This window comes from Choristoneura fumiferana, chromosome 15 (assembly GCF_025370935.1).
Source record: "Choristoneura fumiferana chromosome 15, NRCan_CFum_1, whole genome shotgun sequence".
Taxonomy (NCBI): Eukaryota; Metazoa; Arthropoda; class Insecta; order Lepidoptera; family Tortricidae; genus Choristoneura; species Choristoneura fumiferana.
In genome coordinates this window covers 580,073-606,246 of record NC_133486.1, presented here as the reverse complement: position 1 = coordinate 606,246, position 26,174 = coordinate 580,073, and the positions used below count along the sequence as shown (strand labels likewise).

The 26,174-nt window shown below is 36.2% G+C and overlaps 2 protein-coding genes across 2 annotated transcripts; both read right to left on the bottom strand.

Annotated features, from left to right (window-relative positions):
- Positions 1–9,164: 9,164 nt before the first annotated feature.
- Positions 9,165–13,714, bottom strand: LOC141435463 (carboxypeptidase B-like). Its single transcript, XM_074098146.1, has 5 exons — positions 13,563–13,714; positions 12,258–12,470; positions 10,803–11,199; positions 10,345–10,659; positions 9,165–9,740 (listed from the first exon to the last, which is right to left on the bottom strand). The coding sequence occupies exons 1-5, from the start codon at positions 13,625–13,627 to the stop codon at positions 9,174–9,176; spliced, it is 1,557 nt and encodes a 518-aa protein (XP_073954247.1). The 5' UTR covers positions 13,628–13,714; the 3' UTR covers positions 9,165–9,173.
- A 1,980-nt stretch (positions 13,715–15,694) lies between these two features.
- LOC141435665 (carboxypeptidase B-like) lies at positions 15,695–22,868 on the bottom strand. Its single transcript, XM_074098409.1, has 6 exons — positions 22,761–22,868; positions 19,614–19,823; positions 18,792–18,897; positions 17,554–17,676; positions 16,844–17,032; positions 15,695–16,350 (listed from the first exon to the last, which is right to left on the bottom strand). The coding sequence occupies exons 1-6, from the start codon at positions 22,832–22,834 to the stop codon at positions 15,745–15,747; spliced, it is 1,308 nt and encodes a 435-aa protein (XP_073954510.1). The 5' UTR covers positions 22,835–22,868; the 3' UTR covers positions 15,695–15,744.
- Between the last annotated feature and the right edge of the window lie 3,306 nt (positions 22,869–26,174).

Sequence of the window (26,174 nt, the reverse complement as noted above, 5' to 3'; positions counted from 1 at the left end):
AGCTTAGTGTCTTAGTCAAATTAAACTGGAGCATATATTAATTATTTTTCCCATAAGACCATTCCAGATGTCCTCATTGAAGACCAGAAGATGAAGATGAAGTCTAATCTGGTAGCATAGTGAACGGTTGTGTAGCTATGAAGATGAGCTCTGGTAGAGTTCGAAACGCGTCAGTGTAGTGTAACATAAGGTCGCGGGTGAGCAAAGTAATTGTTTTTGTTCATCGATGGCATGGATCTTGAGGAATTAGTACAAGTGTAACTAATATTTAAGTACGCATATTCATTGTTTTTGGTCTTATCTATCTCCTTTGCAACTGTAATAAAATCCATATGAAATTTCTGTCTATTCATACCTTCTCATTGGTATAATGTCTTTGCGATAACTTCCTAACTTTAAATTGTGAAAAACGCCATCTACTAAGTTACATTAGAACTACTGCTGAAATAAAGTGTACATACATATTTATATAAACAAAACCGCTAATCGCTCAATACTACGTTAATTCTCTTTGTGATTCATCAAAACCGTAATAGATGGCGTAGTAATAGATCGATAAACGATATATTTACTACTATCAATTGAGATTATTTAAACTTGTCTCCATCAAGTACAGATAAAATAGATAACATGAATAGTAGATTAATTTATTTATCTTGGGAAATTTTAAAAACCAAATCTATCCTTAATCTGTTATGGTAAATGATTAGTATTCTAATGAATTAAATACCTATTATGTACCTACTCACTCAAATATTTAATTAAATTTGGTTATCTCATTAAATCACATGTTTTTATCTCAATGATTCACCAAAATTTGACTTTTATAGAGAATTTTAGTGGTGCATACCACTTCCATTTTAGTTGTTGAGCTAGATGGGCCATCATGTTAAAAACTACATTAGTTTTTTGTTGTATGTTTGTATGTCTGTGTGCTGTTTTGGCAAAGCACGAACTGCATGATGGGTAAATTTTCCAAATACTTTTAACTGATTAGACACACTACTTAAGAAAGATTTGCTTTCACTAAAAAAGAAGTCATAACCTTCATCATCATCATGTCAGCCGAAAGACGTCCACTGCTGGACATAGGCCTCCCCCAAGGCTCTCCACTCAGACCGGTCTTGTGCTTTCCGCATCCACCGCGATCCCGCGATCTTAACCAGGTCGTCGCTCCATCTTGATGGAGGCCCTACCGACAGCTCGTCTCCCGGTCCGCGAACGCCATTCGAGAACCTTCTGACCCCATCGGCCATCCGTCCTGCGAGCAATGTGCCCCGCCCACAGCCACGTCAGTTTCGCAATTCTTCGAGCTATGTCGGTAACCTTAGTTCTACTGCGGATATCCATTAAGATAACAAAATAAGTCATGTTACTTGAATAAATGAATTTAATTATTATTATTGTTCGATCCGGTTTATATCCGTTACCTCCAATTTCGGTGATTACTCGTTACACTTTTTTGTTAAGTTTAGTAGAACCGGGTACTAATTATGCCTCGAAATACGTTTCCAAAGTTTTAATATTGACCACCCACGTTTTTATTTTCATCCTACTCTTCCATTTTATATTGTGTGGTTTTTAAATGAGCCAAAGTTACTCTTCATTAGGTCATAGGTAGTATCCACTTACGACGTACGTGGGGTTACTAATTAATTAAAATCGTGGTTTCTTTTAAAACATGTTCTTTTAACCTGCATACATCTGCGAAGCATTTTAAAGGGTGTAAAGTTTCCAATCCGCGCTTGGTCCACCTAGAAACTATTGCTTAATGTCTTTTATTGTGAGAGGAGGCCAGTGCCCAAGGATATATTTAATTTTAGGCAAGAGATTATGACATGTTTCTTTAACACAACAGCCACGCTCTCTTTGAGATCAACGTTCAGGAATACCTCGTATACACCTGCCCAGGTCCTGGTGCCGAAGACAGCTCGAAAACTCCTGGAAACAACTCTGGAGACAGCTAGAGTGGAATACAAAGTCGCAGCGGAGAACTAGGGAACTAGGAGTAAGATATTTTTAAATGTTAACTTTGAATACTGTTAGATTGAAAATCAGTTAGTTCTCACCAAATTTCAAATAGAATCATCATTATTTTATTTATTGTGTCGTTCAATAAAGCGTCGTCATATTTTATAATTACATTTGAATGCCTATTTATTTATATTTTCATTTTTAGGTAGATGCTTACCTAGTAGAGCTAGCTAACCGATCTCCAAACATAATAAGAGTTGTATCAGGAGGGAGAAGCGTCGAAGGTTGTGACATAAAATACTTGAAGATTTCCACCACCGATTTCCAGATAAACATTTTGAAGGAAATATTAAGCTTCTATCATACACACTTTCGAGGTTCGTCGTAGCATATTACGTAATAGTCCATGAAAAATTTCTGTCCTTATTGATAATTTATTTTGTAGTGTAATGCTACTTACGTTTAATTTTTCACTGTTTTAAGTTCATTTTTACATCTGTTTTGGTTCTCTGTCATTCACCTCAAAATTGGATATTTTACATCACCTTTATTTCTGTAGGACCCTGCAACGTTTTTAAAGCATAAGAACACAATAACAAACCATTTTTACTTCGTATCTTCACGCTATTAGCACTTTTTAAATCGGTCTTGCCGTTCTTGTATTTGCTTATAATTACAGTTTGATTATACACTCTTTTTTATATACATTCCGCGTATTATTGAAGGAACCATCAAGTATAGGTTACCCCTCTAACGTGAATCAGGGACAGCACCGATGATACCCTTCAACCCCGCGTGTACCACAGCAGGTATCTATGATTGCTTCGAATCAGTTTTCCCCCTTTTACATAAAAAAAAATATTTTAATGTTTATCGATAGCCACAAACATCACATCCCTAAGCGTCCGTTAGTTTTCCACGGCACAGAATGCTAATGTGGAGTAATCCTGCTTGAACTTTTCAATGAATTTAGGTGCATCGTTGCAGCGGAAAACGCCTTCGAGATCCCCAATCGACTAATTGCTCATTCCTTTAAAGCTTTTTGCTTAAGGACTTTCTTAATGAGATTTTGCCGCTTGTGAACTTTGGATTCGCTGAGTACTGTAATTACTAAGAGTGTAGCTTGATGATCAGCGATTAGCAACGTATAGTTACATTATAACTTCTTCTATAATATTAATGTTCATCCATTATTTTTTGTTTACACGATAATACAAGAATCGCCCTTACTCATACACACACAAACATCACGCCTGTATTCCCAAATGGGGTAGGCAGAGCACACGAAACGTTACCGCTTCGGAGTCACTTTTAGCAATAGGTTTTAAGTTTGACAAAATAGGGACAGGTTGCTAGCCTAACCTATATCCTCAGTCGCCTCTTACGACATCCACGCCCATACTCATACTTTTAACTAATAAAACACTCCATAGAAAAACCTGTTAAGACATTACCTACTGATTCAGAATTGTTATTATTGATTGAATTGTTATTAATTTATTAGATTAAATATTGATTGGTGATTATTATTTCTTATGTTATATTATGTTATTATTTGATATTATTTGGGTATTTTATAATTCGGGAATATAATTGAATGAATTATTGTTAATTTATTAATGTATTAAATAGACTATTTCACGTCTCTCCGAGACAGGACATGATGTACTGTTAACTAAACATATACTGATTTAACATCTATGTAATAACTCATGACCTTGCAATAAACATTTTGAATTTGAATTTTGAATACTGATTCTACAAATTCGAACCATAGGCAAGGCCAGTAAACCAATTGTTTCTTCAGTAGAGCAATAATAAGGTGGAATTCGACGGATGCTTTCGTGTCCGGCAACGAATATTGCCTGGCACGAGCGGCGTGCGGACTGTAGAGCTGGAGCAAGTCGGCGGACATGATCGACTTTACGACTCTAACTCAAACTGAAATGGGATTATTTTGCTTTAGACATGGTAAAATCGATCTTATAAATAGTGCTCTTGAGCTGTGATATGGTCGACCAGACACATTGGCATGCAAACAATATCTTATTTTCAAAAATTGTTTTTTTTTTAAGCTAAGTTTATTATTTAATATTGTATTATATTATATTATATTATATTATATTATATTATATTATATTATATTATATTATATTATATTATATTATATTATATTATATTATATTATATTATATTATATTATATTATATTATATTATATTATCATCATCATCATCGTCATCATCGGCCTATCTTAGTCCACTGCTGGACATAGGCCTCTCCAGTTGCACGCCACTGAGCACGATCCTCGGCCAGTTCTTGCCAGCTAACCTGCGAAGATCATCGCTCCACCTAGTCTGAGGGCGTCCTACGCCACGCTTGCCGATTCGCGGTCTCCACTCAAGAACTCGTTTGCCCCAGCGGTTACCGGTTCTTCGGCTGATATGGCCGGCCCACTGCCACTTTAGTTTGCTTATCCGGTGAGCTATGTCGATGACTTTAGTTCTGTGTCGGATCTCCTCGTTTCGAATATATTATATTATATTATTTTATATTACATTGTTATTAACCAAGATTAAATACTTATTGTTAATAAATTGGATAATTAAGATTAATCGTTAAAAATAAATATTAATTTCTGTGTAACAATGGGATAATTTCCATGTGTTATTATTTATTTTACGTATTTTATGGAATAAATTGCATTAAACATTTATCCTTCAGTCAAAGGCTCTATCTCAAAAGAAAATCGCTTTTCTGTAATTTACACCATGTATTGCAGAATGTTTTAAGCTACACAATTGTATTAATAACTCAAGTGTTTTTTTTTTATATAGCGCCTTTTGGCTTAGGAGGGCAGTTTAAACGTACTTAATGCTGTGAGCTGTGTGGGACTGTGGGCGGGCCACATAGCTCGAAGGACAGAAAACCGTTGGGGGAGAAAAGTCCTCGAGTGGCGACCACGAACCGGAAACGAAGCGTTGGCAGGCCTCCCACTAGGAAAACTGACGACATCGTGAGAGTTGCTGGAAACCGGTGGATGCAAGAGGCGAGTTGTCATTCATTGTGTCGTTCTAAGGGGAGGCCTTTGTTCAGCAGTGGACGTCTTCCAGCTGATGATGACTTAATACTCCCAATCCAATTGGCATAACGTTAATTCGCATAACTGAATGCCCATAATATTAATGCGCATAATTTTAATTGGCATAACGATGAGCTGACATAACTTTAATAAGCATGCATAACGTTACTTTGCATAATTATTTTAAAGGTATATTTAGTTGTAGGTATAGCAGTAGTGTAAAATTGCGATGACTTGATTAACGATTTAGCCAAATGATAATTTGAGAAAAATAGTTTCAGATGTGATACTTTGGGAAAAGTTTTTACCCATACCAGCCTTTATAGAAAGCTTCCTTCAAAAATTCAACTTCTCTAATCGCATCGATAAATTCCATCACTACGTGCACAGTCACCGATTCAAAAACAAAATCTGTCTCCTGTGACTTCATCGGTTTTCTCTCTCTCACTCACACGATAAAGCGAGAGGCAACACTCGACAGAGCTCATACAAAACCGGTTTCGAATGGAATATTACCGGAAAAATCCGGTTTGTAAAGGCGGTACACGCGCATCGGAAATAAAAGGTGAGTAGGAAATTCTTCGTTGTCTGGCAACTGCTTTATTTTGTTTTAAAGTGAACTATATTGAAGCCAGTCCCGTGAGTAGCGCCCTTTTTCGCTTCAACAAACTATAAAAACCTTCTCAAAATATCTAAAAATGAATGGATGGTGGTTTTTTTAACCCCCGACGCAAAAAGAGGGGTGTTATAAGTTTGACCGCTATGTGTGTCTGTGTGTGTGTCTGTCTGTCTGTGGCACTGTAGCTCTTAAACAGGTGGACCGATTTGAATGCTGTTTTTTTTATTGAAAGCAGTTTTTCTAGCGATGGTTCTTAGACATGTTTTATCAAAATCGGTTTAGCCGTTTTAGAGATATTGAACTTTGAAGTGACAAAGTCGGGGGTTTTTTGTTGGTTAGGTTATTAAGCTTCAATAAGCGAAGGGTGACGATACCTTATTACTGTACGCTGTCTGTCTGTTTGCCTGTCACCAGGCTTGTGTAAAATATGTGTAAACAATAAGAGTGTCCCCATACAAAAACCACATTATTTTTATTTTATTTTCAAATTTTTATTTTTAAATTTTTTGTATAAATGGTGTGTGGAGAAGGCATAGTATAGAATCGATGATCACTTGTAAGAAATTTTTGACATTATTATGACATTTTAAATCTTAATAAATCTATACTCACAATTTAATTATAACGTATTGTATTAAATAGTTTGACATGGTTTGTTTTTTCAAATGTTTTATAATTTTTGCATTACGTACGAGTAAGAAAGAAAGAAGAAAGAAAGAAAATACATTTATTCGGAACAGTGACAGAATAATTACATAAAAGAAAGAGAAAGAAAACAGTGTTACTGTTCACGAAACGGACCCACCTCAGCATAATGCCGGCTCAAGAGCTGGCGCTGGTCTTCCGGTGGGACCGTGAGGCCGTCATTGCACGCTGCACGTGCGACCGGACCGTGCCTAATGAGGGCTATCGCGTATGAATTCGCCACTAGAGGCGCTAGTGTAGCGTGAGGTCTCCGAAATGTCAAATCTTATAGATTTTGGGTGAGCTACGCGGGCTTATTTATAATAAGAATAATTTTGTGAATATTTTGCAATATCTGAAATTAATTACGACAAATATGGGTTCCGGGGCAATGAATGTCTGTATTTTGAGACAGTTTTGTCTTTCAGAAACCTTTGTCGTCCCTTTTTTCCGAACAAAACGGGGACTATGCAACACTGTGGCATGCTCGATATTTTTATGGTACGGTTTTAAGGTGTATTAAATATGATTTTAATCTAAACTATGTTTCACGCCCGTAATAACAGACTTTGAAAGCCATACTTAAAAACCTCACGCAACAGTGCGCCATCTAGTGAGACAAAAAACGATAGCCCTCATTGTGAACGCGACTGTCTATGGTCAGCGCTACCAACACAAGCCAAGCATGACATTGACATTGACAACTCTGACACGGTCAACCACACGTGCAGCAAGCAAGACGAGAACAAGAGTAGGTACATTTACACACTGATAGTGTCTTTTCCAACCTCGACATTGGCGGAATCATCGATAGTATCGATGGAGCTATACTTTCAAGAATTGAATTGAATTGAGGTACATTTAAACATGCAAATTATTTGTATGCCTGTGGGCGAAACATAGTGATACCAATAATTACGCTATAACACCTTGTGTGTATGTAACCACCTACGTTTACAAATAAAGATACTTTGACTTTGACTTTAATGCCATTCTTTATTGTACATAAAACACATTAAATAAACAGATAACAAAAAAATAATAACAGATAAAAAAAAATGTGACATCGCATTAATTAACAATGAAAATCGTATTGACTTTTCCTTTGAAAAGGTTCCATGGTGGCTCATGAATAAAGTCCTTGACCGTACTAAGGAGGACATATCCCTTAAATGGATTCCCTTCTAGATAACCTTAGAAAGATTGACAGGACATCAGGAACAAAAATAGACTTTTTTTTCATTCAACCGGATGGCAAACGAGCAATTTGGTCTCCTGATGGTAAGAGATCACCACCGCCCATAAACATCTGCAACACCAGGGGTATTGCAGATGCGTTGCCAACCTAGAGGCCTAAGATGGGATACCTCAAGTGCTAGTAATTTCACCGGCTGTCTTACTCTCCACGCCGAAACACAACAGTGCAAGCACTGCTGCTTCACGGCAGGATTAGCGAGCAAAATGGTGGTAGCAATCCGGGCGGACCTTGCACAAGGTCCTACCACCTGCAAAAGACCGTACGTGAAAAGATAAAAGGGCTGTTTGTTTCCCCTAAAACCGACTCATGCTAGATTGCTTTTTATTATTTTGTTAATAAACAATATCATTACTACATTATTAGTTTGAGGTGTGTTGTGTATGTTTCAGATATAGAAAGAAAACAAATTATTATAATGGGGTTCCCATACAAGAAAAGTATTGTTTTCGTTCTGTCTTTATAACGTTTATAACACTTTAAACTTGGAATAATAATAAAAAAATACTAACGGCGCATCAACAAAGACAAATAAGAAAAACTGGTCAAGCGTGAGTGATGTATGAATTTTTCCTACGTATGCAACTTCAGTGATAATACAATAATCTGTTTGTGAACTCTTCATTGGTTAATAGACTTGAAACTTGGTACGAGTATACGGTCAACAAAAAAAGCTTTTATTGAAGATTTATTATTTTTATAGGTTAATCCATAATTTTTTCAAGGAACCCCAACTTTTCCAAACAAAATTTTTAACCAAATAAAAGAACGCGACTTAATCATATTCGATATTCACATTTCTCAATAGAATTTCTATCTCCAGCAGTTTTTATTGAAAGGACACTGCAGTAACAAATCTCATGGAATCGTATTAAATTTTCCAAGAGGGTCGTTATTACGGAGTTTAAAATTAGATTTTCCCTTTTGTCATGAGGGAGGGATCAGTTTTCAATTTGGTGAAATATTTCTACTTCAGGCTTGTTTCAATAAGCATTGAGTTATGGCGCTCGGCGATTCTTGGGAGGCTTGGCTAAATTAACATCCGAGACGTGGCGAGCACTTCAAGACTGATTCAATAGCATTTTGCTCAGAAATATTTAATCGCCACTTTATTACGAGAGTTTGAAAAACTAGAATTAACACTAAAGATGAGCAAAAGTGTGTGTTTAAAAATTTAATAATAACCTAACTTAACAAAACCCCCGACTTTGTCACTTCAAAGTTCAATATCTCAAAAACGGCTAAACGGATTTTGATTTAACATGTCTAAGAAGCATTGCTAGAAAACTTACTTCAAATAAAAAAACGCATTCCAATCGGTTCACCCGTTTAAGAGCTACGGTGCCACAGACAGACACACATGCAGACACTTGTACATAGCCCTCCCCGTGAGGGGAGGGTTGCCAGCACTCACCATACTTGGCAAGCGCAGTATAGGATGTAAAGGTTGCCTAGAAGACGCCGCTGCCCATCTTCTAGTATTATCCCTTCTGGTTTCTACGTCGCCCACAGGAGGAGAGGGGGGGCAATATTCTAACAAAATAAAGAAAATTTGACAGGCTACTGGTTTATTTCACTAATTAAATAATCAGCAGCAACAGCTACAGCTCTCCACACATCCTCAATTAAATAAACAATATCAATCTCAGGTACAAGAACACCTACTTCACCTCTTCCAACTATGTCAATGTTAAAAACATACAAAGCATTATTAATTCTAGCGAAATCTGAACTGGTGCCAGAAACCCTGTCACCTATAGCTACTGACGCTACATCAAGACTGTATCCATCATTCAATGCTGCTACCATCTGCATTCCAAGCAAATGATTCTGTCTAAACATACCACTGGCAGCGAATTCATACTGCCAAGGATAAGAAATAAGCCTCCCTCCGTTTTGCAAGGAGATATATAAACTGATCCTTTCCTTGTAAGTTTCTATGATGCTCTGAAGAAATCTGGTTTCGATTTCAGAGGTTGCTTCCACTCCGGCATATAAGTGACTGCATGCGCTCGAACTGGAGTCAGAGATGGACCAGGCGATATCAAAATTTCGGTTGATGTTGACGCCTGGACAAATGAAGCTCAGGTCGCTTTTAGTGCTTAGGTTCTTTTCCCAGAAACGGAGCTGAAAAAATGGTTGAAATCAGAGCCTGTCTAACGCATGCGCCATTACATTCACATTTATCGTCTTTTTCTACTACTAAAGAAAAGATGTATGTGATTACGATAGCACGCGTGTTAGAAAAAAAACCGGCTCAATGCGAGGCAGACAAATTATAAAAGGAAGCAATAATTAAGTTTGTGCTTGGTAGTATTACTAGAGGTTGATTCCTGTGGTTTTGTACAAAAAAACAATTTTGAAAGGTTGTCTTTTTTTGATAACGTAAACATAAACACTTGAAGAGATTGCAAACTGATTATTTGATTTTAATTTTAACTTGACACTTTTATGCGTTTCTGAGACAAAGGATCTTAACAGAAAGACGAACACCGAAGTAACTATAAGATCAGAATGCTAAATAGGACGAAAATTATTATCATGTCATGAATTTCTCCTTCATTTTCTCGAGCGTCACAGACATTTTAATCTCTATCACACGATTCGTAATTATCTCAGTAATTAGTTTAGTATCAACGATAAACACAGTTTTCAACCATAAAACTAAATGTTACGTTAATAACTTCAATTTCTTCACCAATTTTACTTCCTTAATTATAGTTTTACTTACATCTGTATGGGTATATTCATATCCATCTGGATTCACCACAGGTATAACAATCCATTCAAAGTTATCCAAAAGGCTTGCTTCATTTTCTGCCAGTATTTGGTCAACAATATTTAAGGCCGAAGGTATGGTTATCCATTGTCTAGGATTGATACCACTCTCGATCACAATTATAGGTTTACTGACTTCAGTTCTACTAGTCACCTTCAAGTAAACTAAAGGTCTACCGAGATCGGTTGTCCCAAATTCTACAACTTCAATTGAAACGCGTGGTGAGTTTTCATATCTTTCTTTTAAATTGTAAATGTGTCGCAATATCTGAAAAACAAAATTATATATACACACAAATCTTTATTGCTAAAGCAAAAACTGTATGAGCTTCAGGCAATTTCAAAGACCTCACTAATTACGAACAAACAAAATATTGATCTTAGCTAATTTCTGAAAAAATAAATTCTTACGACATCATATCGGTAGTAAGCATCATAAGCAAAATTTATTTCCTCATCTTCTTCGCTTTCATCAATTTTTTCGGTATCTTCATCCTCTTCTTCAGTATTATTGTTGTCATCTTCATCGGTGATATTATTATCATCTTCATCAGTGTTATTATTATTATCGTCTTCGTCAGTGTTGTTGTTATTATCTTCGTCTGTATTGTTGTTATCGTCTTCAACAGTGAGATTAATATCATCTTCGTCAGTATTACTAGTATTACTATCTTCATCTGTGTTATTGTTATCACCCTCGTCAGTATTATTGCTATCGCTTTCATCGGTATTGTTATTGTCAATCTCATCGGTGTTATCATTTTCATCAATTCTAGCCGTCTGCCTGGATTCGTATTGTAACAGATGTCTGAAAAAAACACTTCAGATTAGCAAGATTAAATTATTTCTTTCCATCATCAATGCAATTTTTTTAATGTAAGTATTCTCAGGTGATAGCATCAAAATTTTAAAGTGGCTTTAATTATTAATTGAAAAAACTTGTACTTAAAAAGTGTAATAAATAACATTAAAAAACTGATATAAGAATTGGTAACTAAAAGTAATAATAACTTTTGACGCCAGCAGGAAATTGTTTTGTGTTATTTTAAGCCTATGTCAGTGTAGATTTGACGATATCTACTAATTTTCACAAATTAACATGTGGAGTAATTAAACATTGATAAGATAGCGGAATTAGCACCTGATCATATCAATCATAGTAATAGACGAACGATAAAGTTGTAAGTGAATCCCAAATATATGTTAAAAAATATCATTACATTATGAACCAGCTTGTGGGAGCAGTTCTGCTCATGCTGTACCTAGTTTTTTTAACATTCTCTTTATTACAGGGTCTGTGCTAACAATAGGTACAGAATTTATATATATTGTCATATACATATATAGGTTCATATGAAGGAAGGCGGGTTCTGTATTTCTGTATATTACTTTTATGTGTCACAAAGGAATGCTATAACGCACAGTTTTAGCAAAGAAGCAAAGTGAATTAGTATAGTTTATTGATATAGACCTCCATAGACCTAAATCAATCAATTAATTATGCGTGCAATGAATAAAAGCCACCAAGCATTGGACCTAATACTCATACGAAAATAATGTTAAAAAAAACATTGTTTTTGGAAAATATATCGGTAAATGTGTTTTCTCTTTTTTGTCATGATGTGTTGGCTGAATAAACATATTTCTATTCTATTCTATATCAATGAAATATTTTTTTGTAAATGCAATCTTTCTTCAAAAAGCTTTGATTTTAATAAAAACTAAAAAAAAGCAAGTCAAATCTAGACCTCTGTTAAGTAGATGTAACTTAAAGTTTTAACAGTTGGGACCAATTACGTACTGAGAATTATTGAGCTGGTCATAATTTTGAACCTTATGTTTAAATAAATTGTCGTATCAACTTACTCATATACATCATCGATTAAAATATCCTTTTCGATATTAATATCCTCAAGTCTTTCTTCAAACCAATTGACCTGCGATGGTGGCAACATAGCCAAGCCAGTGACGCCATATTTAAAGTTAGGCTTTATCCAATAGTCAATTATATCCGACTTCAGGAGGTTAAAGTGGTCTTGCTGCTCTTGTGACGTTAGCTTCACATTGTACACTTTGTATCTGAAGAGGTTTAAATCTTGGTTAAATAATTTAAAAGAGGTTTGATTAATTACTAAACTTTAAGCGATCAGATAGATAAATTGATATTCCGGGATTTTATTAATTTTCCACAGGAATTCACAAAAATGATTGTATATGTCGTTAACCATGTTTCTAATCTTAACGGTTAAGATTCAAAGATTTTATCCCGATCCCGTAAGGTTAATAAGTAGCCTTTGTATTATTCCAGATGTCGGCTATCGACATACCTAATCGAAATCCTTCCACGGGTTTTAGCGTGAAGGACATACAGACATACCGACACACATGCTCAGAAACTTTTGAATTTATAATATTAATAGGATCTATTTAATAGGATCTTTTAAATGTTGAGTTTCTTCCAAGTCTTTTGAGGTGCTTATTGTACTTAGCAACGATGGTCTTTCCGTAAGCGCTAGTAGTATCAAAATGACATGTCAAAGAGTCGTTCCCGGCCTACTTACAATTTAAACGTTTTGATTTTGAAAGGCAGTGGTAAGCTACTTTTTGATAAAGCGATAAGTTACAATTTGAGAAGCCATAACAGTCTTATTGATTAGTATGAGGGTCACTTTAACCTAACTTTTATCCTGTCAATCGTTCAAAGGTTAACTGGAAGAGATCCCTTTAAGGGATAAGTTCACCTTTGTACATCTTATTATCCTGTGTTCTGTTATTTTCATGTGTTTTTATGTACATTAAAGAGTTTTACAATACAATCAAATACAATACTTTATTATTTATTACCTATACAAAAGAACATTCAGACACACGAAGAACTTATAGAAGCATGTCATCAACGTAGGTAGCGTAACTAAAGCTTACTGCAATTTCCTGAATGTATTTATTTCCACCTGTCCTTCTGTATGTACGCTTAGATCGTTTAAACTACGCAACGGATTTTAATGCAGTTTTCACCATCGGTTAGATAATTTTCACAGAAGGCTTCGTGCGGGCGTAGTTTCATAAAAGCAATGTGGAAAATATGGAGTTACTGTATTTGAATAAGTGCATCTTCTCAATTTTTGATGATGGTGATTTAATTAATGATAATTATGATGATTGCACACTTACCCCATGTACAATTCATTTTTAGCAACAGCTAAAGGCACGAAACTTAAAAATAATAGAAACAACATTTTTCATTCAGCTAGTATGCTAATAAGGCACTGATCCACGTTAATAATAAAGTGAATAATATTATGTGTCAAGATACGACATATCGATTTGGCTGGATTATCGATAGTGAAAAATAATAAAAATAAGATGATAACACATTGAAAGAATTTATGGTTGTGTTTTAGTTACCCTGGTGATTTAAGAATCAGGCCATGTGAGGTATGTCGACTATCTTTGTTTGAAACTTGAAGTAGAGTCAATATTGGTTAATTTGTAACAGTGTTTACCGAAACTTTCTATGTATCTATCTATTTTAGCCCTTATTCTTCTCTTACTTATGCTAAATTCTACTTTTCCAGTCTTGCCTATCCACTGCCACTCGCATCCAGTTTACGCCAGCTTGTTGCCGGATATCGTCTGTCCATCTTTTTGGTGGTCGTCCTCTTACCACGTGTGTTACTCGTAACACGGGGTCTCCACTCCAGGACTCCTCGCGCAACGACTGTGATCCATTCTAGCAATATGTCCTGCCCATTTCCACTTTCTGCGTTCTATTTCTGTTATTACGACATTCACTTTAGTCTTCTGTCTGATCACCGAAACTTTAATAAATATATAAATATAAAAATCATTTAATAGTTTACCAGTTTCATATAAAAACTCGCGATAAATTTCATGTCTCTAATCCTAGCGCTTAGGCTGCATTAGAAAAGTTTAAATATTCCTTAAGTTTTTTTTTAATTTTCTACGCAACTTTGTTGATTTTTTTCAATTCACTGATTCTAGATCTATCGCGTTCTACGGCACGACGACGTTCTGGATTCGAATGCCAGCGTATTAGTTTCAGTTCGATGTTTCGATCTTAGCAAAAACTTAATAAAATTAATCTTCATATAGGTCCAGGAGATTTTTGAGAGCATTGCGTATTTGCAGTTTGTGACTACGTGGGAATTCTTCGATTAGTAGTTTTTTGGCTTGGCTTCTATTTTGATCTAATCCGCGGGAAGTTTCTTAATGCAGAAAAAGTAATAAGAAGTATTTAACATTCATTGCTTGTAACTGTTTTAAAGACAATGGGTGGTTCGGATGAGGTGAGCGTGACCTACCCTACCCCCTCAGTAATTGATAATGGATCGTTCACAATCATACTTAAGTAAAACCCCACACCTTTAATTTCAGAGTGACCATGCACTTAGTAAATAACTAAAGTAGATTATTGTCTTAGCATCAGCGCACTGTTACAGTTTCTCACCGCATCTTCACCAAAATATGTAGTGGAGTATGGTGAGCCTGACGCTTGGGTAGGAGTCAGAATTATTCAACCACTACATATGAGTATAACATAAGAAGAAGAGAAGTCATCGGGTAACTACCTGTATCTCCTTGGCTTAATGGTGGTGACACAATTGTACCAATAAAACAGAAGATACTGGGATCCATATGGAGTAAGGTACGTATTGTAGTACTGTCAGGTAATGCGCTAACAACAGCGCTTGCAAGAGTACGTATTATAAGTACAATTCTGCATAACACAGTTAAATGTTAAATGGATTGCTCGATATAAGGTAATTAATATGGCACAGACTCACAGCTTTCTTCTTATCAAGAGTAGCGACTCTTGTCCTCTCCATGTACACACCACATTCAACTTTGTAACACTCTCCCACATCATCACCTTACCAACTTAAAATTATCAACTGTCAATCTCTCAAATTGCCAGTTCGAAAAGGATGAAGGTGTTACTACATGAAGTATGTTAACTATTACTTCGTGGAATCGCGGGTTCCGCAACAAGGAATAATGTAGACTTTTACGGATTTTTTTGTCAATTTTTGTTTTCGAGGTTAAAGAAAATATAACATTAATGTCACTAATACTGGTACAATAATGTAATGTAATTGTATAACTGACTGAATTTAGTAGGATGGGAGGACCCATCTACTAGACCCATATTACGTGAGCTCACGTCTCCCGAATCAACCTGTACTGGACAATAAAACTACACTGACGAGCAAAACTAACGGAGCACATTCCACACAAAATTGCGTAAAAAGTGTCCCGCTATTTTTGCTCGTAAGTATCAACACTTGCAGTTCAATTTCATTTTATTGTAATTTCAGCAAAATTCAGTAACAAATTAATTAGAAGTCCTTTGTTTATAAGTCCTCACTGCATTCCTGGCGCCAACCTTGATCCCTTCCCAAGTCTCAAACCCAGCCTGTTCAATGAACTCAGGATCTACGAAGAAGCCAGCAGCTGTTCCAAACCCAAGTCTGTATCCTGGTAGCTCGAAAGTATAAGACAACGGCACGCCAACAGACTTAGCGAAATCCATAGCAGAACCAGAAGCTTGGTATAATACGAGGGCGACGTTACCGACTATGTAGTGGTCGTTCCAGCTCATTTTAACAGCATCTATAGCCTGAGCCATTCGCACACCAACTAGGTGTAAGTTCAGTCCATTTGGAGGAAGAGTACCCGTTCCATAGCCGTAGAGGATCATGCTACCGAAACTGTGAATGTCAAGGAAAAGTTCGATTCGTTCACTGTGGGCGTTGACGATGTCTCGGATGATGGCTGTTTCTGGTTCGGAGAAGGGGGCTCGGCCGTGGAAGGTATCCATGCAGACGATGTTGCTCGATGCTTGGGACCAGAAGGCGTCGAAGTTACGATTGAGGTCGACGCCGGAGCATAGGTTACCGGGCATGTAACCGGTAGCGCGATTTTTACGCCACAGTCGTTGCTGAAAAGACAACAAACCAGTCATTTAAAAGGAATTTCAAAATTAACAGCTATTTTTCAGAAAATCTTCTGTTTGACTGAACAAATCTTTACAGGAGGTAAAGGTGTTTCATTGTTTTTTTTAATTCATTATGTAGTCACGCATTTGGCGCGGTATACTATGAACATCGATCAATGTATGGGAACATTTTTAAACTACAATCAAATAATCTTGAAGGAAAAACATTTACAGGCATGCATGAAAAATTCTAGATTAATTTGAAAACAGCTTTTAATCAAACATATAAATAAAACAATACAGAAAACAGGTACATGACGAATCGTATGTTAGTGTTTACTTTCATAATGGTTCTTTTAGAAACCCAGACCGAATGTGTGTATCTCAAAAGCAAATCATCCTCAAATATCAACTAACAGCTACTCAAAAATGTGCGATGCGCTCGCATTTTGATTGTATGTTGATGACATTATCATCCAGTTCTAGAGTCACTTACGTCAGTATGCGTGAACTCGTAACCATCAGGGTTAGCAATGGGCATGATGATCCAATCAATGTCATGTAGCAGATCCTGTTCATTGACATCGATGACAAGCTTCTCAATGGCGTACAGTGTTGCAGACAGGGTAATCCATTCACGGGCATGCAGCAGGGACTCTATGTAGACCACTGGTTTGTTCAATTGCTGGAAAGAAATAACAAACTTTATAATTAATGATGCTAGTGGTGGTGAAGGTAATAAGAGTACTATGGATGTGGGCAGTGCAGAACTGGTTATTGCCGTTGAGGGAGGGCTATGTCGAGTAGTGTACGTTTTTTGGCAGACAATAATGACCATATTGGTCCTTGATCGCCGTTCCGAAATGTAAGTTGAGCTACAGAGTTTTGGTGCCAAACGGACGAATCCAGCCTGAAACACCCGCTCCAAAGGTAGCATTGTTGTAGTTGTGGTATATTTTTGTTCATCATCATTCAAATTTGGTATGAATCTACAGTCGCCATTATAAATATGGGAGCTGTCTAGGTGCTCAAAAATATCTAAACATTGCTGTATTGCCAAGTGCGTACACAGCTCCGTGGCTATGAAGCCAACTTTACATATAGATTGGATGGCAATGCAGCAACAGGTAGCAAATAGTCTTGTAACAAAAATTGGCCTTTGTTTCTTTCATTAAAGAATACTTTTTCACTTTCTTTTGTCCTTACCTGAAAATTAGTTGTTGATATTTTCAAATACTTAATAGGTCTGCCTTCGAAACTCTGTCCTGCGTTGACTAGAGTGACTGTGTCTGGATAGACACTTGCTAATTCTTCCATATAGGCGTTTACCTGCAAAATAAAATTACCTTTAATAGTCACGCTCCTACATCAAGAGTATGATCAATTCAAAATAATACCCTATTTTTGTTAAGACTTCATTCAATTTGTGGAAGGTCTGGAAGGGTAGGTATTATTTTGAGTTGATATTAGTTCTATCCAAATGCAGTACATAGTTTGAAAAACAATCCGGGATAATCTAGCTTGATTAAACAACTCTGCAAAGCGTTTACATCTGAATTTTTGACTCAACGGGTAATCACGCTAATGTGGAAAAATATTGTCAACCATATTCAAATTTTTTGTAAAACATTTACAGGTACATTCAGTCAAACTTGTCCAATCATCTATTGTGCTAATCCAAATATTTTTTAGACTTTATATAATAGATTTCAAAGAGTCTAGGACTCACTAACTCACTCATTTACTCCCAGTCTTTTGATCTTAAGTTGAAAATCATAGTTGAATCCTTTTTATTTAACACGGTAATAGATTTACAGTAAAAACCAAGACGCCTTTGTGTTCCATAGTAAAAATTAAATAAAACATGAGATGGTAGAGATTAAAATCATAATATTTGAAGTTAACTGTAATTACAATGAAGGATTTTATGATACGGACAAGGAATATTCAAAAACGGATTTAGCTAAATATTTGTGTGATACCCGTAGAAAATTTTGTAATGAAGGTGAACACTGGCATTAGCTATTTCTGGCACATAATTGTTTGTATTGACTAAAAACGTTAAAAATTTTGATCAAAATTAAATGACTAATTCAATTTGTCCAAAAATATCCTCATCAGTACTTGAAGTCAACTAATGAGCGCCAGAGAGGTGCTAACTAATTAACAATAGCCGATAATTGTAACCAAAATGCCTAAGATCGCGAAATAGCAAATACGTTGATTAATGAATCAACATATTGACATATTATACATATCTTTGTAAAAGGACGCCTAAATACTCAAACTGAAGCTACTCATTTTTTCATAATTCATACCTACGTGAACTTGTGCTAAGGGTATACCTCAGGGTTGCGTTTTAAATCCATTTCTTGTTAATACATAGTAAATGCGATTCCAAACTGTCTACACCTAAGTATTATTTATTATGCAAGTAAATGCACCTCATTGTATCTGTAAATCCTGTCCAAGGGAAGCGCTGATCCTTTAAACGCAGTTAGATTTCTCTTATTTGATGTTTCATGCAGTTGATCTTCCAATTCCAGCATTCTGAAAATTGATTTTACAAGCTTTTATTTAACTTGCAATTTCATTTTGCCTAGTGAGTCACCAAAGGAAGTGTTCGGTGGTCGGATTGACTTGAAATTTGGTTAACATAAGTAAAGTCAAAAAGTAAAGTAAATAAAGTCAGCAAAAAAGACAGAAATTACGAACGGAAACTTAAATATATATCATTAAAAGCAGGGGATTAATGATATCATGGATTTAACTAATTATCCTAACGCTTATCACGATGTTAATGACGTTTGATAATACAACTGTACTAGATTTTCCCACGGCGCCGCTCTCGATTCTATATACATATACATAGACAATATTAATTAAATAACTGAAAGTCTAAAAGTAGTTTGTTCAGAATCGAGAATAAAATTAATTTCACTATATGGTAAATCAGGGTGTCTGTTATTTTTTATCCCTTCCTTGCTGTGCCAAGTCAAAACGTTACGAATGCAACATACCTACGCTACTTAATAAAGTCCGTAAAAAAGAATTTAATTCATACAATATTTGGCTAGAGAAAGTAAAGAAAGTGAATTTTTATATGTCTCCCTTGTTTGTTACGTCAATGTCAGTAGTTTAATTTGACCCTTAACAATGGCAGTGAATTTACATTATATATCCAAAACGAACGAAGGCCCTGTCAAAGGTAATGAAAATCTAGACACGTTTTATAGCTCGAGATTACGATAAATTTCATTACTCACTCCTTGACATTTTCCACATTAATGCTGTACTGGATCTCTTCAGCGATCAGCGCCTCTTCGAACCTGTCACTCTTGTCTCCAGAAACAAGCACCACCCCTGGTTTGTTCACGCTAGACTCCAACCACACGTCCAGGGACAGAAAAGACTCAAGGTTGTTCAGGAGACGGAGTTGTGCTGCATTCCTTACAGCCACGGTAAAGACTTTGTATCTGAAAATGGAACATAATTCTTTACAAATCACTTAAAATAATAAACATTTCCAGCTGACAAGATTGACTGCACAAATTTTATATACGAATAAAATATATTTTTGTACTAAGGGGCTGTTCCACCATCCATTGATTAGTGTTAACTGGCGGTTAAATGTGATGCCGTCTTCGTCTATTCGAACAAAACAAATAGAGACGGCATCACATTTAACCGTCAGTTAACACTAATCAATGGATGGTGAAACAGCCTGCAGCTCTGTCCGCGTTGACTTCTTTTATCGCTATCTCGCGGGAACTAAGCAGTTTCCCGGGATAAAACTATCCTATGTGCTTCCTGCTTTTAGACGCGAAACAAACAGACTTACAAACTTTCGCATTCATAATATTAGTGGGATTCGTTTTGAATTTTAAACTTTGCCATTCCAATTTTTTATTTGTTTTTTAATATTGTAATTCTATCTCAATTAAATAACTAGCATTTTTTATACCTTGATTGACCCCATCTCACCTGATGTTAAGTGCAGATGAGACCAAAGGTGTATCTCACTGATTCAGTAACAGCCATTATTATAAGACTGTAACTAACATGAAGTATGTAATATGGCACTGGAGCCTGTACCCTTAGTGTAAGTTTTCGGTTACAAAATACGTCTCGATTACGTTCGCGTTAAAATCTCAATTTGTATGGAAACACGAACATCGCAAACGTTCCGCTAGAGGCGCTGTTCGTGTTTGCATACAAATTGAGATTTTAACGCGAACGCGATCGAGACGTATTTTGCAATCGAAAACTTACACTAAGGGCACTGAAATAAATGTTTGGACTAAATAGAAATTCTTAAATAGTGAGAAGAGCTGCGTACTTTTGATAATTGATAAGTACTTTTACACCATTATCTGACACAACAAAACGTGCATAAATATCTGATACGAGTTTATTTCTAGGCCCTTTACGACATACTCGTATATCAGATATTTTTGCACGCTCCGCTGTGGCAGATATTAATACAGTACCCTTAGTGTAAGTTTTAGTTACAAAATACGTCTCGATCGCGTTCGCGTTAAAATCTCAATTTGTATGGAAACACGAACATCGCAATCGTTCCGCTAGAGGCTTTGTTCGTGTTTCCATACAAATTAAGATTTTAACGCGAACGCGATCGAGACGTATTTTGTAAAGGAAAACTTACACTAAAGGTACAGATGACTGTATCTATATACTAGGAAAACAGATATTTCAGGGAATAAGAAATCGCTGTAAAAGTAAAAATATTATAATATATAGAAATAACTATCTGAATTAAGATTGTTTTTTTTTTGGAATCTTTTTGTATTTTTAATTTCAATTCCAAATTTTTACTTTTACGGTCATCCCCTACCTAAATTGAAAAAAACCTGAAAAATAAGACCAGCACGGGGAATCGAACCCGGTTTGTATTTTCAATAACTATCTGACCTACATGTATATATTGTATATGTCCCACAGTTCATCGTCTATCACAATGAATGCTTAGGTTACGATTCCCATGCGTGGTTCTAAGTTAAACAATAACAGTGTCGTCTATTCCCTACAATCTATATGGTTAGGCTCTCATAGCTTTCCTAGACCAACCACTGGTACTAAGGAGTGTTCCCTTCTTTCGCAAACAGCAATTTCATAGAATTTCCTTTCGCAGAAAATTATTCATAAAATATTTGGTTCTCATATTTAACAGAAAAACAATTCAATTGATTTTATAATCTAATTTTTTTGCAAAATTATCAAACTCGAGATTTTTTTGAATAAATGGTCTCGCCGGAAGACCAGCGCTGGCTCCACCAAAGGAGTCCGCATTTTATGCTGAGGCGGGACCATTTCGGGCGCATATATATAAGTATATATTTTTTTTTTTTTAATTATTTTTGTATTTTGTAATCTCATTTTATTTTATTTCACTTTATTATTATTATGTTTTTTTCTGTATCTATTATTTATATGTGTGTGTCCCGAATAAATCTTTTCATTTTCATTTTCATTTAAATATTGTTTGTTCGATAAAATAAGTTAGAATATGTTAGAAATTGCTACCAGAGAATTTGGTTGGGTTAGGTTAGAACAGCGATCCCCATCAAAAACGACTAGCTTCCAGAAAAGTAGGTTAGGTTCTCCCATAACGGCAGAGTCGCAGAACAATAAAAAATAGTGGGCAGAGTGGACGCCGATGTGTTTTTAGTGCGCATGCTCTAAGAAGAGAGCCCTAGATGACTTTCCACTGAAGTATGCATAAAGCATTTTCACATAGCAAAAAAGTTAAAAACTGCGACCTCATCAGAAAACGAACTGAATGTTTTTCTGAGTAATAAGTTTTATATTAATTAAATAGTAGAAGCCGTGGTGGCCTAGTGGTTTGACCTATCGCCTCTCAAACAGAGGGTCGTGGGTTCAAACCCCGGCTCGCACCTCTGAGTTTTTCGAAATTCATGTGCGGAATTACATTTGAAATTTACCACGAGCTTTGCGGTGAAGGAAAACATCGTGAGGAAACCTGCACAAACCTGCGAAGAAATTCAATGGTGCGTGTGAAGTTCCCAATCCGCACTGGGCCCGCGTGGGAACTATGGCCCAAGCCCTCTTGTTCTGAGAGGAGGCCTGTGCCCAGCAGTGGGACGTATATAGGCTGGGATGATGATGATGATGAAATATATATATATTTGATTTGTTATTCTATGATATGAATTAATAAACAATAAATTTAATTTGCAAAAAAACATGATTTATATTTCTTCAAAGTAAGTGTTCTGCGTATTATATGAGAAAAAAATATGTTAAATGAAATTCTATTAATATTTTGTCTGTAGAACAACGCAAAACCCAGTCCGATAGATAAACGGATTTGCACTGTCCTCGACAAAATATATTTTTTTAATTATATATTTTACGTGTAAATACAAACTTACCCATCGTAAATTTCATGTTTAGCGTAAACAACGCTTATAAACAAAAATATGTTGAAAAAAATAGACCGCCACATGACTTTAGTGAACCGTTACCTTAGCCGCAATGATATAAACTAATTAGCCCCAGTACTAGAGTATGTAAAGTATAGACGCGTCACACACGCTCTTACAAGAGTTGGAAGGCAGCCAAACTTAGCTGTGACACTGAAATAGTTATTTCTGATACGAGGTTGGTAAGTAAGGTTTTAGAAATAAGTTGACGAGTGATAAACCCGAGCCGCAAGGCGAGGGTTTCCATCGTCACAAGTTTGTAAAACCTTGCCAACCGTGTATCATACGACGTTTTTCAATACATTTGTGAGAAAATAGGAAATTAATAACACAAAATTGAAAAATAAAAACGCGCATGCAATTTATACATTTTTCTACGTATAATTCAATATTTTTTTATTTTTATAATTTTTGATGGAGAATAAAAAAAACAGTAAAAAATCGCAATAGTGCAGTAAAATGAACTTACAAAGCCATTACTTACAATACCTAAATCCTTTGAAAGTGAATTTTTCGAGCAAATGCATTGAAAAGTATATATGTAACAAAATATTGTGTAAAAAAAAAGCCATTGTACCAGTGTTTTCATCAGTCTGGACCGTCCGGTCTGTCAATCTGAGAGGGTTATACAGTAATTCGGTGTCATTCTGACCAGAATGATGAACTGAACTGATATCAGAATGTGCGTATAAACGATTAGTAAAACAAACGTTTTTACCTTGCATCGTCGCTGTGTGGTACAACTACGATATGTTAATAAAATCACTGAAAACCTAAAAGTAGTTCGTTTAAAGAGAACAAACAAATATCTTATACTTAGCAGGTTGGGTGTATTTTTTTAAGTCATAAGTCATTTATTTGCAGAAAGTAGTGTACAATAAGATAGTGGATAGACAGTAGCGGCATTAGGCAATCGCGCGGTGGGGCGACCGCCCAGAGCGCCAGACTTAAAGGGGCACCTGAAGCCTATATACCGTCTAGAAAATTCCCAAAAGTTGGGGGCGCCGTGGGAATTTCGCCCAGAGCGCTGGAAGTGCTAAAACCGGCACTGTGGATAGAAACAATAATGACACAACTATTTAACTACTTACTTATTAGCATGCACATTATTTATAACACTTAATTATATATATTCAAAATGCAAGCAATGTATTAACTATATTTTTATTAGTAAAATTACCCTTTGCAAGACAGAAATTCTTTAATAGTGTAGTATCTTTTTTGCAGCAGCCAATTATGCAATGTTGGTATATATACCTTATACTAGCTTTTGCCCGCGGCTCCGCCCGCGTGATATTCGGTTATCACGCGCTGTTTTCTCGGGAACTGTGCATTTGTCCGGGATAAAAAGTAGCCTATGTCACTCTTGGGCCCATAAACTATCTCTATGCCAAAAATCACGTCGATCCGTCGCTCCGTTACGGCGTGAAAGACGGACAAACATACAAACACACTTTCGCATTTATAATATTAGTATGGATAGCAGGCTAGTTATATTTGTAGGGACATTATTAAATATTCTAATGGCCATGCAATAACATTAATTTTAAAATTAGTTTAAAAAAAACATCCGGTTTTAAAATATATTTTTTTACCTTACTTACCCAGTCTAAAAGTTATGAATACAGCATATTAAATGTTTTAGCGAGATCGCATGCTATTTAGAAGATTGAATACTGGTCGTTTTCTATGTGTGAGCGGGACGGCACGATACATTTTTTGAATGAAAGAATCGGGTATACGTCGACTGAGTAACCCGTGTTATTTAAATAGTCACGCTACGTAATTCGAATCTCTAACTTCGAACTAAGAGACCTAACTACTCACACGCGCCTCGATGATGTATTTGTATCTCATTCACTCCTTTGATCCTGAAGCTGCCGCATCTACGCAATTTAATAAATCAAAGTCCGACTTAATAATATTATCAATTATGTTATCGTTTTCATTAATAAAGACAATATCTCGAATCGATCGGTCATGAATTAGATAAGGAACACGCGGGCATAGAGCGGATGGGGAACTTGTCATGTACTACCATTGAATAGGCTTGATCCCTAAAACTAATGTTAGTCCGTCAATCAAAGCTACATCCTAAACCACGAACGGTGAGTGGGAGATTCGGAGGCCCAACTCGCCCCCTTTACCTTTCCCCTCCCCCTTTAGCCCTCCCCGGCAAAAGCCGCAGCCCTAATAATGCTATAGGTGTCCATGGGCGGCGATGATCACTTACCATCAGGTGACCCGCGTGCTCGTTCGCCAGCTATTAGATATAAAAAAACATCTGAAACGTTTTTATCGAACATAGCTAAGAAAAGCCGCAAGAAAACTCACTTTCACGTTAAAAAATGCATTGTAATCGGTCAATGAGAGTTTTCACAGAGGCGGAATATCGCTAGATGGCGTTAGTAACGTGAGGTCCGTTTGACGTTTGCTTGCGATTGGCTCATTTAGTTTTTTTATTTATTCCTCTTAATGGCGGCCATAAGGCTTCGGCCAATGTCAGTTAAATCAAAGATAAATATATTCTTCTTATTCACATTGTACGGTGATTGTAGTTTTTGCAACTTGATAGCAAAATTCCAGAAACCACGCGGAGACCACTTGCGCATTAAAAAATGTCAGACACGAGAGCAATATAGAATTTTGTGATCACTGTTCACTGTTAAGGTTAATCACCGCATAAAACACTATCAAAATTATACTTCAACTAGCCAAAGAAGCAGAAATACCAAAATTAGATATCGTCTACATCCGCCATGTTCGAATGCTACAAATCGAATCCCCCCATTTAGTTTTTTAACCAATCACGAGCAAACGTCAAACGTCAAACGATGCTCACGATACTAACGCCATCTAGCGATATTTCAAGCAAGCAAGCGCAAGCGCAGCATAAGCTGAGCCTGTTCCTTTTGCCACACAGTGCAAGGGACTGGCAAACGCATTTTTTATTAGTTTATTGTTTATTTGTATTCTGTGTGCCTATCCTGTATTGTTCATGTTGGCAAATAAATCAATCTTAATCTTAATCTTATTTCACCTCTGTGAAACCCTCATTCATTTGAGAGGTGCGATGTCGCACAGGTACAGATAGACATTGGCGTCAAACTTGTGTTACGCTCACCTCTTTTTGCGTTGATGGTTAAAAAAGCTCTAAGAAATGGTGTGCCCTATGTCGCCAGTAGGCCGTGTAGTGTAAGTCCCATTTGCAGTAAGGCTCGCAGGTGCCGGAAGGCGTGTCTCGAATACGGAATATTTTTTCGATACTATTGTCGGTTTTTGCACACGATACGAATTTATGATTAAGCGTTGATGTGCTTTGCTGGCGGCGCGGAAAGCTTTTTAAGGCTGGGACAGACTTGC

What these genes read in the sequence shown, in the direction of transcription:
- LOC141435463 (XM_074098146.1), bottom strand. Translation starts at nt 13,627, where the DNA reads ATGTTGTTTCTATTATTTTTAAGTTTCGTGCCTTTAGCTGTTGCTAAA. An exon ending in AAAAATGAATTGTACATGGG is followed by an intron (nt 12,471 to 13,562) that starts GTAAGTGTGCAA and finishes AAACCTCTTCAG; the next exon opens with ATACAAAGTGTACAATGTGA. An exon ending in ATGAATATACCCATACAGAT is followed by an intron (nt 9,741 to 10,344) that starts GTAAGTAAAACT and finishes CCATTTTTTCAG; the next exon opens with CTCCGTTTCTGGGAAAAGAA.
- LOC141435665 (XM_074098409.1), bottom strand. Translation starts at nt 22,834, where the DNA reads ATGTGGCGGTCTATTTTTTTCAACATATTTTTGTTTATAAGCGTTGTT. An exon ending in GGATTTACAGATACAATGAG is followed by an intron (nt 17,677 to 18,791) that starts GTGCATTTACTT and finishes TTTATTTTGCAG; the next exon opens with GTAAACGCCTATATGGAAGA. An exon ending in ACGAGTTCACGCATACTGAC is followed by an intron (nt 16,351 to 16,843) that starts GTAAGTGACTCT and finishes TTGTCTTTTCAG; the next exon opens with CAACGACTGTGGCGTAAAAA.